This window comes from Adiantum capillus-veneris, chromosome 1, assembly GCF_014529385.1.
Source record: "Adiantum capillus-veneris isolate H3 chromosome 1, ASM1452938v2, whole genome shotgun sequence".
NCBI lineage: Eukaryota > Viridiplantae > Streptophyta > Polypodiopsida > Polypodiales > Pteridaceae > Adiantum > Adiantum capillus-veneris.
This window is the reverse complement of record NC_140931.1, coordinates 55161411-55173309: the sequence shown is the minus strand read 5'-3', so window position 1 is coordinate 55173309 and position 11899 is coordinate 55161411. Positions and strand designations below refer to the sequence as shown.

The 11899-nt window shown below is 41.1% G+C and overlaps 1 protein-coding gene across 1 annotated transcript; it reads right to left on the bottom strand.

Annotated features, from left to right (window-relative positions):
- Positions 1-2140: 2140 nt before the first annotated feature.
- On the bottom strand, positions 2141-3409 carry LOC147464826 (uncharacterized). Its single transcript, XM_086510176.1, has 2 exons — positions 2721-3409; positions 2141-2638 (listed from the first exon to the last, which is right to left on the bottom strand). The coding sequence occupies exons 1-2, from the start codon at positions 3407-3409 to the stop codon at positions 2629-2631; spliced, it is 699 nt and encodes a 232-aa protein (XP_086366302.1). The 3' UTR covers positions 2141-2628.
- Between the last annotated feature and the right edge of the window lie 8490 nt (positions 3410-11899).

Here is an 11899-nt window from a genome sequence, read left to right as displayed (position 1 = left end):
ATTTCCCTCACCGTCCACCTACCACAAGTTGCTTGCCATCTGCCTATGACACCTAGTAGGCCTCTACTTTTTCACTTTGATCACAAAGAGGGTATCTTTTAAGATTCCTCCTAATAAAATGCACTTCAAAATTGGAGCAACTTACTGACGTACTAATGGTGCACCTACTACAGGCTCTATCTTTAAAAAAGTCCAATAGGTAGGAATATCCCCCACCCCCCAAAAAATAAAATAAAAATCAATCTCATGCCGTATTCGTAACTCTACACATGAGGCCTCCCCCCTCCTTGGATGGCCCCATGCCTTCTTTCTCTTGCTCCTAACACACACACTTCTCCTCTTCTCCCCTCCTCTTTCTACAACATCCCGCAATCATTGCATTCCAAGAGACGATGTTCCAAATAAGAAGATCCTCAAGCACTTGTTGTGATTTTTAAAGTTTACCACACTTAATAAACATGTCAGTCAAGGCATTTCCAAGCACGTCATTCTTTATCAACAACCCCTAACTAACAATATCATCCTCAATTCTTTTGCCCAAATCAACATCTTGCATACTAGCACATCCCTTCAAGATGCATGCATAGGTGATTGCAACTAGAGAGGCGCCCTCGTTTTGCATCTATTAAAAGGAGTCATACCCTTGTTGGGAATATCTTGCAATTGGTGTGCGTCAAGATAGAACCCCTCAGAGGAACCTCCTCAAGCACTTTTTGTGCTTTCTAAAGTACATATTTGGCAAACATGTCGACCTAGGCAGTACCAAAACATAGTTTCTTTGCAATAGCCCCTAGCAAACAATATCATCATTAATTTTGACGGGTAGCATTAGCATCTTGCATAATGCCACATGCCTATAAGATGCAAGTGTAGGTGATTGCCTTCCAAGAGAAACCATCCATCGAAAATAGAGATTGATTCTTCACACACACGATGAAAAAAAGGGGACCTAGAGTAAGGATAAGTGATTGCAACTAGAGAGATTCCCTTGCTTTGTATCCATGTGATTTCATTCAGAGAGATGCCATCCATAGAAATAGAGATTGAGGCTTTGTGTGCGCGGATGATGGAGAGCCCCCCTTTTTCGTAGATGCTTAGAGTTTTATTGCAATGAGTGGCTAGGCCTATGTGTCTCTATTCTTGGCCTATGTGTCTCTATTACCCAGGTCCACGAAAACTTCATGTAGCTCCTCCATTCAAATGAAAACCATAAACCTAAGGCAGCTTGGTGACAGTGGCCAATGTCTGCCAAAAACCGGTAATGTATTTTAAACCGGGCCACATACTTGCTCACACCAAACCTATCTGTCATACAGGTTGTTCTTTTTTCCGATGGGATGCATCAACAGCGGATTACACTCCCATCGTCGATCCCTTGACTTCCTCAGTGTCACTTATGGACGAGGAAGTGCGGGCACAAAAGCAGGGGCGACTGAGGAAGTCGAATGCTGAAAAGTAAACGAGGACAAAGGGGGGAGTAAACAAGAGCTTACTTTATAATGGTATTAGTTGGCAGATGTTTCAACAAACCACACACACCTGAATGGTTAGCTCGCCAAACAAGCATTTTCACATGAAGAGGATTTTGACTCTTGCAAGACATCTAGTGCATGCTGTATAGGTGCAGGAAATTATTTTTGTTGAAAAATATGTGATGTTAGTGACAAACCTTGAAATTGTTTACAAGAAGACTTGAAATCTAGTAACTCTTGTTTGAGCATCAAAATCAAAATTCAAGCTCAAATTTCATATTTGAATCCTCATACATACACACCACAACTGAGCTAGAGGAAGTTTTCGAGGTAAAATGGGATTCAAAGTGTCACATATGTATAGATACATGTGTGTGTGTCCTTGTATGACTACATAACCTATTACCATACACACTAAAAGATCATAAACCAACACACCAACTTTCACAATCATATGCGTATAATACACCTCCGTATAATGCCCTCAAAGTGTTCAGCAAACAGTACATAGTCCGGCATGGTTAAAAACAACAAGAACTAAACACATAATTAAAATAAACAGCCTTTGTTATCAGGCATTGAGAAACTATATCCTAGAGAGCAGACAGCAGCAAGTAAGCAGCACAGAGTCCCATATAACCATCCAGGTATATAGCTTCAAGCACTCAGACAATAAACAGCTCATTGGATTAACAGTAAACACCTGCAACCAGGCTTTTACATTTTGTATCCTCTCTACACAACCTGCATAATGTACCCTGAGGACTACCTGTCCTCAACATAAATCATTACGCATCACTGAACATCATCAGAACCAAAAAAAGTCCTCATCACTCTACAGCGAGCCCATAGTCTCATGTACAGTATCATACGTACCATGACCACATTCAAACAGATCTACATACTAGCAAAAATCGCTGCATCCCAGATAAACAATGTTGTAGGCCATAAATATCTCAGAAGCTCCAGACAAACAGCACCCCACATCTGAACTCTTCAGCAGGGCGGATAAACAACGTTGTAGGCCATAAATAACTCAAAAGCTCTAGACAAACAACACCCCACATCTGAACTCTTCAGCAGGGCGGATAAACAACGTTGTAGGCCATAAATAACTCAGAAGCTCCAGACAAACAGTACCCCACATCTGAACTCTTCAGCACGGCCTGTCCAATCAATATATATAAAATGAATACAGGCAACGTTCAAACAATAAACAAATAAAAGCAACAAGAGTAGCAGGTGTACCTGGTAGACGGGTCATCTTCAATGTCAAACTTCCCCGCCTTTCCAATACAGAGAAATATTTGGACCTGTTCATGCGACATAGGCCCTCTATGAAAATAAATTCTCCCATTGGCGGCCTGCAGTTCAGCCAATTCTTTACCTGCATGCACGTGCTGCGAAAGAATGTTGTATATAGTATGACAGTGTGCTGCTTGCTTCCGCACATCTTGCGGTGGAATATTGGTGTGCTTCTCTACGCAAGCAGCCAAGTCCGGAGACCACTTGAGGATTTTTTCCCACAAAATGGAAGCTTTGTTTCCTTTAGCACGTGCATATGTTGCAAGGACCTCCTGCATTCTCTCGAACAACCCACGTGTATTGTTCAAACCCTTGGATCTAAGGAGGTCTACCTCCACATATGCGATCAGCTTGTTTTGATACTCAATTTCTTTCCGTTTCTGTTTACAGGCCTCCTTTTGATATTCAATTTCTTTCTGTTTCTGTTTCCAGACCTCCTTCTCTAAACAGGACACGTCCATGAGGCCTTGAAAAATTTCCTTCCCGAAACTTGTGACATGCGGCTCCAAGGCCGTGAGCAGCTGACTGGATGATCGCGGATGCAATTGATCACCGAGCTCCTGCTTGTGGCAGAAGCCTCTTGAAGGATGCAGTAGGGCCCCCAGGCGGCGGATAACCTTGCGAGACGCCATTCTCCTACAGAAAAACTGGCTCAAACCCTAATCCCTAAACACGCTCTATCTCTATGAGAGTGAGAGACCAAACTGTCTCGGTACAAAATAAAAAGGGAAAATTACCAAAATACCCCTATAATTTTTGGAAATTCCCAATATACCCCTCAAATTTCAAAAATTCCCAAAATACCCTTGTATCTATTTTCGTTGGATCTTCAAGATTTTTTAATCTTTATTCTTGTTTGACAATTGAGATCGGTTTTTTAGTGCTTATAAGCGCATGTAATTTTTTGCAAATCACCTCCCAAAAAAAAGGTAATTATGTCTAAAAATATTGAAGAAATTCATCTCCAAAGCCTACATAACCAACTCAATTTTTTGTTTTAGCATCTTGTATGGTAGACAATCACTCTTCTTATGAAAAGCTACAAATTTTTTGTTTTTGAAGAATTTACTCTCACAATCAGGGGTATTTTGGGAATTTGGAAAATTTGAAGGGCATTTTGAAAATTTATGACAAATTATGGGGGTACTTTGGGAATTTTTGAAATTTGAGGGGTATTTTGGGAATTTCCACAAATTAGAGGGGTATTTTGGTAATTTTCCCAAATTAAAATGAAATAAATAAAAATAAAAGCTAAATAGCTATTATCATGGTTCACAACTGTTTAGGGTAGTACAATCCGAGTGTATGAACATCAATGTTCGAGGATATCCGGCATTGGGCTCTATTATTCGAGGATGTCCAGCATCGGGCGCTGTCCGAGGATGTATTGTATCGTTCACTATAGAATATTGTCAATGTCCGCCATGGTAAGTACCTTTACTATCAAGCTAAAGTGATCCATATCATCTACTGTAATCTCTGTCAATGTTGTGAAGTACCCCCAATTGTGGGCGTCTGGATCTCCCTAGCTCAGTAGCCTCTGGGCTCTGTTGTGTGGTCTGCCCCTCTGTCTTCCAGTAGGTGGTCTAAAGAATTTTGTAATCTACCTTGAGATTGTCTCTCTCCTGATCTCCAAAGCAGCAAAGTCAATGAAATCGCCCCTGTATCTCATGATATACAAAACAGTGACATATGTAATGTAGCTCTATCTCAAGCTCCAAATGGCATAACTGTCATATCCTATCCTCTGTAGATATCCCCCTAAACCTGCGAGTCTTGACCTCAAGTTGATGTGAAGAGGTGCGTAGGTGACCAATAGCGCACCGTATCCCCCGAGATAAATGTGTTTCCATGTAACTAGGTCTAGTCACAAACCCGTCCTCCGTTAGATGGAGAAGATTATCTCTACAAAAAGCCATCTTCATGCCCACTCTCCTGTCGGCTAAATCCAAGTCCTCTGGTGCACCATCCAAAGAATACTAGGCAATCTATCCATATTGAAACCGTGCAACTAAAACCATGATGTTATCTTTCCATACGAATGAGTAGTATCCCCCTGCAATGCTAGCTGTCGGGAAGACTCAAAAGCTAAACGAGCATATATGTGTCTAGGGAGGTCCCATAAATTGTTCAAAAAAGAAACTGATATGGTGAGTGCCTCGACCACAAGTGAAGATGCAGCCAGCCCTGCTCTGATAATCTCATGTGGTACTAAAGCCTTAACTCTTATCATCCAAGAGATCATAGAAACCAAAGGCCTCTCCATACATCTCCACCCATCAGTGCTACCAGATCTGCTATTGTGGTCCATTGAATGTACCCATATCTGGGCTCCATAAAGTATAACTAATGCCACTAAAGTATCAAAGAGCCATAGATTTGTTTGAGGTTCTTGGAACGAAACCTTCGAACACATCCTCTCTAATTTGCCTAGGGTAGCATATGCTCTGGTCAATCTCGTCTCAACTGCTCTCCTCGATGAAAACACTGGACCACTAAAGGCTATCCCAAGGTAAAGTGTATGCATCTGTATACTTCACTGACTCCTGGCCATAAGAAAATGTGGGTGTTGATCTCCTAACCCATTGCGGTGTGGTATTGAATACCATAACCTTGGTTTTGCCAAGGTTGACAAACAATACATTATCATGGGCAAACGCATGTAATGGTCGGTGTTATCGTCTAGTTGAGAACTTACTTAGGGCTAGCACATTAAGTTTTACCACCCCAACAACCTCCCACTTAAAGGCCAATGTGCCTTTAAGTATGGGGTATAAAATATATAAGTATGTACAATCATGTTAGAGTAGCCTATCTAGCTCACGCCCATAAGTAGCTAAACCTTTGGTGAGAAGATCTACAGGGTTATCATCTATGTGCATCTTCACAAGCTCCATATGCTTGTCCTCAAGCACATCCTGAATGAAGTGGTACTTTACATATTTCATAAAATCTAATATCTACCTATTCCAAAAAGACTTTCTCATAATGAGCTGATCATTTAATATGGGAGAGATAAATGGAAACAAGAGGTAGAATATAGACATGTGCTTACAGATCGATCTCAACAAGGGGCCAATGGTAAAGGGGCTCAAATGAGAGATGGTCTGTCAGAGCAAGGCTACCAATGGAGCTTAGAAGACCTTAGGGTTAGCTTCATTAAAGACCTCCAAAGGTTAGTGTTAAAAGTTCTTGACCTAAGTTAGGGTTGAGCTTGAGGTGGGAATCCAGCCCAAGCTCGAGATGCTTGTCTTGCTTGAGGTGCTTGATTAAGGTGCTTGAGGTGCTTGATTAAGGTGCTTGAGGTGCTTGACCTGCTGCATGACTAAGGTGCTTGGACATGCTTGCTTGAGATGCTTGTAGGAACACCCCCTAGTCCAAGTGCTTAGTCATGCTTGGTGACTAAGGTGCTTGATCAAATCAAGTCAAAAATATCCCTACAAGAGGGGGGTCGAGCCCTTTTCCTAGGGGGTAGAGAGAGAACACACACTCAAGGTGAGCCCAAGCCTAGAGATGCAGCAAGGACACATGTCAAGACCCTACCCATGTTACCTTCATGAGGTGCTTGAATCCTATTGGCCAGGCTTAAAAGGGGTCCAATGATAAATTACCACATTTATTTAATTTCTTTTGCATTTATCAAGTCCTCTCTCTCAAAGTGGAAAGGGGGACACTTGTCCCAAGACTACCCTTGTTGCTTGATATGCACTAAGGCTGTGATTGGCCAGGCTTGAGGAGGTCCAATAAAATGCCTAGGAGTGCTAAAAGAGGGGATTGACCAAGGAAGCATGGGCCTAGATTGCAAGGTATACTAACCCACACACTCTCACATTCACTCTCATTATGTGGTTGGCAAGTGCAAGAGCTCCATCTCCTTCTCTAACCTCCTTGAGAAGAGTGAGCCTACACTTAACCTCTTTGGCTATGGAGTGAAATCCAACCAAGAGACACGCTTCAAAGCTTGAGCTTTCCATCTTCTTCATCTTCATCATTACTAAGCTATTATGCTATGCTAAAGAAGAGTGATGATAAGTAAGGGAATAGCTCTTTCTGGTATACTACTTCTTCTTCCTCTTCCCTATCCTCACTCCCTGCTAGCTCTCTCCACCTTCGAAGGTTTTTGAGGTCTTGGGATTGAGGCTTGGTCCAGTTAATGCTTTCTTCAAAGATTATGCTATGCTAGTGGTGCATGAAGCTTTCCATCTTCATAGCATCACTTAGGTCAAAAAGAACACAAAGATTGTATTGTACCAAGTCTCCTTTAATGGGAGAATCTATAATACAAATGCTATTGGAGGGGGGACCGGCTCCACATAAATCCGGTCCTCAATTTTTGTAATGTTCTCTAATTCTCTCTCATGCAAAAGTATTGTTCATGTCTAGTTAATTAATTGTTATGTTTATGTTGCTACCATTAATGAAGTTCACCCATTATGCTCTCATAGTAATTTCAGCAAACACTTTCTCTTAATTCCGCTACTCTACAAGTTATTAGGCCATTTCTATTACATTGGTATCAGAGCATTTGGTTTCTCTTTTCTTGCTTAAGAAGAGATGTCCTTAAGTAGCCTATAAATGGTTGGTTTTGTTAATTATATTAGGGTAAGTGGGACTGGGATCTAGTAACGGTTTTGTTGCAGCCCACTATGTGGGGTATGGTGCACACCTCGGGAGCTTTGGTCTTAATAATGGAGTCTCTTTAGACTTGCCTACGGCTTTACCATTATTGAGCCATAAGAAGTCTGAAAGGAGCTATCCCTCGGCAATGCTGCAATATTAGACTCACCTCACTACTCTCTATAATTAACCAAATTCCAGCCGTGGGTATAGATACCTTAGGGCCGAAATTTTCAAAGGCTAAGAGGAGTAGCAACTGAAGTTTTGAATTGCCAAAAAGTACATTAAACAAACATATAAGTTTAATTAACATGGCCAACCATAATCAAGAGAGTAGAATGAACATTGATAGCTTTGATTTTGCACGTGAAGGTGCTAATGATGGTGCCCCCATGTTTGTTAACTACCTTATTACTAGGTTGCAGCAAGCCATGGGTAACCCTACCTTGCAAGCCGAAGTTACTCAACAACTTCGTGCTTATGGGATAACCCTTCCTCTTCAAATAGGAGAGAGAGCTTAGGAGGTCTCTTGAAGAGACTCCCAAAAGAAGATTCTCTCCCATTCAAGAGGAGGAATCCAAGGAACGAGAAAGCACTGAATCCCTAAGTTCATATGAAGATTTGGCTCCAAGAAGACGGCGGTCTAGGCGATTGCCAACACCTCCCAAGAGGAAATCTTCAAACCATAGTCCGGCCGTCTCCTTGCCACTCTGAACGGGAAGAGAGGAAACCAAGGAAGAAAAGGGCAAGGAAGAGGTCACCCTCTTCTCCTTCTTCTTCACCTTCCTCCTCTTTTGATGAAAGCTATGGCTATTCTCCTAGGGAATACAAGAGGGGAGGACATACCTACCGTTCTTGCCCCAAAAAAAATGCTCGCGATGGGACTCCTAGAGCTTCCGCCATCGAAGCTCCAAAAGAGGATGTTCATTGCAAAGGAGCAGCTCTCTCCTATGCATGTGGAAGAATAAGAGAGCATGATGCCTTCATCTTGTTTGACCCTAGCTCTACTCACAACTTCATATCAACGGAGTTGGCCACCAAGTTGGGCATTCAAGCTTTCGAGATGGGAGATACTGTAATGACTGATGCAGCTTTCAAGGGACAGCAAGCCTCTGTTACTCCCTTGATTGGGAAGTTGAGGCTTCATGTTCAAAGCTATGTCGACAAAGAAGACTTCTTCATCTCTCCTCTCCAACATGAGGATGCTATCCTAGGGGCACCATGGTTCGACCGCATGGCTGCCAACATAAAGTTTCCTGAAAGGAGAATTTACTTCACTTTACAGGGACAAGAATATGTATATAGATGCTAATGAGCCCGGTCGCACTATTCCACTTGTAAATCTTCCTGTTTTTGACAAATCAATGAAGAGCTCAGTTTCTGCGTACATGATTTTTGTCAAAGAGTCTCAAAAAGGTTCTAATGTTTATCAAAAGTAGATGGTAGGAATCAAGAAGAGTTAGACTTGTCTAATTTTCTAAAAGGATTCCAAGATGTGTTCAATGATGATATCCCTATGGACTTACCTTCAAAACGAGGGGATGATGACCATCCCATTGAGCTTATCCCAGCAAGCTCACAGCCTAACAAACCTCCTTATTGAGTTTCTCAAGCTCAATAGGAGGAGATCATGAGGCAAGTACAATAATTGGTAGACAAAGGTATGGTGAGGCCTAGCTCCTCTCCCTTTTGTTCTCCCGTTCTTTTAGTGCAAAAGAAAGATGGAACATACCGTATGTGTGTGGACTATCGTGCACTAAACCATATGACTATCAAAAATAGATTCCCCGGGCCTTGGGTAGAAGATCTGTTTGATAAGCTACAAGGCTCTACCTACTTCAGTATTATTGACCTTAAAAGTGGCTATCATCAAATAAGGATAGTGGATGAAGATATCCTAAAGACCGCGTTTCGTACAACGTCCGGTCTTTATGAATATCTAGTCATGCCTTTTGGCTTGACCAACGCACCAGCCACGTTCAATCGTCTAATGGAGAAGATCTTTAGACCTTACTGTAAATTCACTGGAGTGTTCTTCGATGATATTATCATCTACTCCAAGTCTTTGGAGGAACATAACAATGATTTGTCAAGCGCTAAGGAAGAATAATCTTCTTCTCATCCAAAAGAAAAGATAATTTTTCCTCCAAAAGATTCAATACTTAGGTCATATTATCTCTCAAGATGGTATCCGAATGGATCTATCAAAGTTAGAGGTAATAAAAGCATGGCATAATCCAAGGAATCTACATGACCTAAGAAGCTTTATAAGTATGTGTGCATACTATAGACGCTTCATAGCAAAATTATCTCAAATAGCAGGACCATTGCTTAACAAAAAAGAACATTAAGTATTCATAGACTGCTAAGGAGCAAAATGCTTTTGACAAGCTCAAAGAGAAGCTTACCTCCCAACCAATCCTCATGCTTCCGGATCTCTCAAAACCATTTATGGTCCAATGTGATTCTTGTGGTGATTGCCTTGGAGCAGTCTTGCTTCAAGAAGGGAACACCATAGCATATGAGAGCCGAAGGCTCAACACAAATGAACGTGTCCTACACATCTATGAGAAAGAGCTTTTAGCTGTTACTCATGCCCTAGACATGTGGAAGCACTATCTATTGGGGACTCCATTTATTCTACGAAACAACCATCAAAGTCTCAAGTACTTCATGATGCAGACCAAGCTTTCCGACAAACAAATGAGGTGGGCAAATTTTCTTTTGCAATTTAATTTTCATATTGCTCACATTGCTGGTAAGCACAATCAAGTGGCTGATGCACTTTCACGATGACCAAAGGTTAATGCAGTGTCAATAGATACTCACAATGATCTATCTTCTATGATAGATCAGTATGCTACTGACCCTGACTTTAAAGACGTAATGTCAGCCCTTGCTTTGGGGAAGAAAGAGGAACCTTTCACCTTGCAGGATGGTTATCTTCTCCATGGCAATAGGCTATGTATTACCCATTCCCTTTGTGAGAAAGTCATGTTTGAATCCCATGATCCTCCCTATGCGGGGCATATACGTATTCAACCTACTCTCCGAGGAGTAGAGACATACTTCTATTGGCCTACCATGAAAGTGGACATACAAGAGTATGTTTCCAAATGTGTATTATGCCAAAAGACTAAGTATGATAGAGGGAAGCAACCTAGATTACTCCAGCCACCATTGACAATCCCTAATTCACCATGGGAGAGTATATCCATGGATTTTATCTTTGGATTACCCAAGTCTATCCATGGGAATACGGAGATATGGACAATACTTGACAGGTTTAGCAAGCAAGCACACTTTATTCCTATCAAAAAGACTATTAAGGCACACCAAATGGCTACTCTCTTCATATCTCAGATTTTCAAACACCATGGATTGCCAACATCCATCGTGTCAAATAGAGATCATAGAATGACTAGTAATTTCTGGAAGGGTCTCTTTGAAAGTTTAGGTACAAGATTGAATTTCTCTTCGGCCTATCACCCACAAACGGATGGCCAAAGTGAGATAGCCAATCTTACAATACTTGATCTACTAAAGACTTATGTTACAGAAGTAGATCAATGCTCACAATGGGAAAGGTATTTACCTCTTGTAAAGTATGCATACAATAATACTGTACATACTTCTATAGGAAAAGCACCTTTTGAAATCATTGAGGGAAGATCTAAAAGTCCCTTGATACTTAAGGTACATGGGAATATCTTCGCTGCTGATGAGTATAGCCGTGACCTACAAGAATCTTTTCAAAAGATTAAGGAGGCTATATCCATCTCTCAACAAAGGAAAAAAGTTGTTGCCGATAAGCACAGAAGGGCATTAACGTTCAAAGAAAACGATTGGGTCTTACTCAAGTTCCCCAAGGCTCGATTAAGGCAAACGAAGGGCAAAAATCCTACGGGCCATCAAAAGTATTATGCTAAACTAGAAAAAAGATTCTATGGCCCTTTTCAAATTTTGAAGCCAATCAACGAGATGGCTTACCAACTTAAATTGCCCAACCATTGGCTCATACACAATGCTTTTCATGTGAGTCTACTTAAGCCCTACAAAGGAGAGCCACCAAGTGAACCAATTATTGAAGACCCTCCCAAAGTAGAAGATCATGAAGAGGTGCTACAACCCGAAGCTGTCCTTCGACATGAAGATAAGGTACTGCGACATGGTAAGATTATCCGTCGGTATCTTATTAAGTTCAAAACTATCCTTTTGAAGATGCTAAAATGTATGTAAGGAGTACAACTTAAGGATAGTATGAACCTTATCAATGCTTACAATGCTACATTAGAGTAAGCAAATGTACAAATTTCTTTTTAATGACCAATATTTTTGTCTTATAAGAGTAGTTCTATTTTATTGCTGCACAAAATATAAGTAAGTATGCTAATGCTTAGAATCATGGTTTGGTTTGACGAACGGTCTCTCAAAAAACAACAAGTAGAACTTGCATTTTATTCTTTGCATTATGATATGGACTCTAAAGGAAGCTTACATGATGC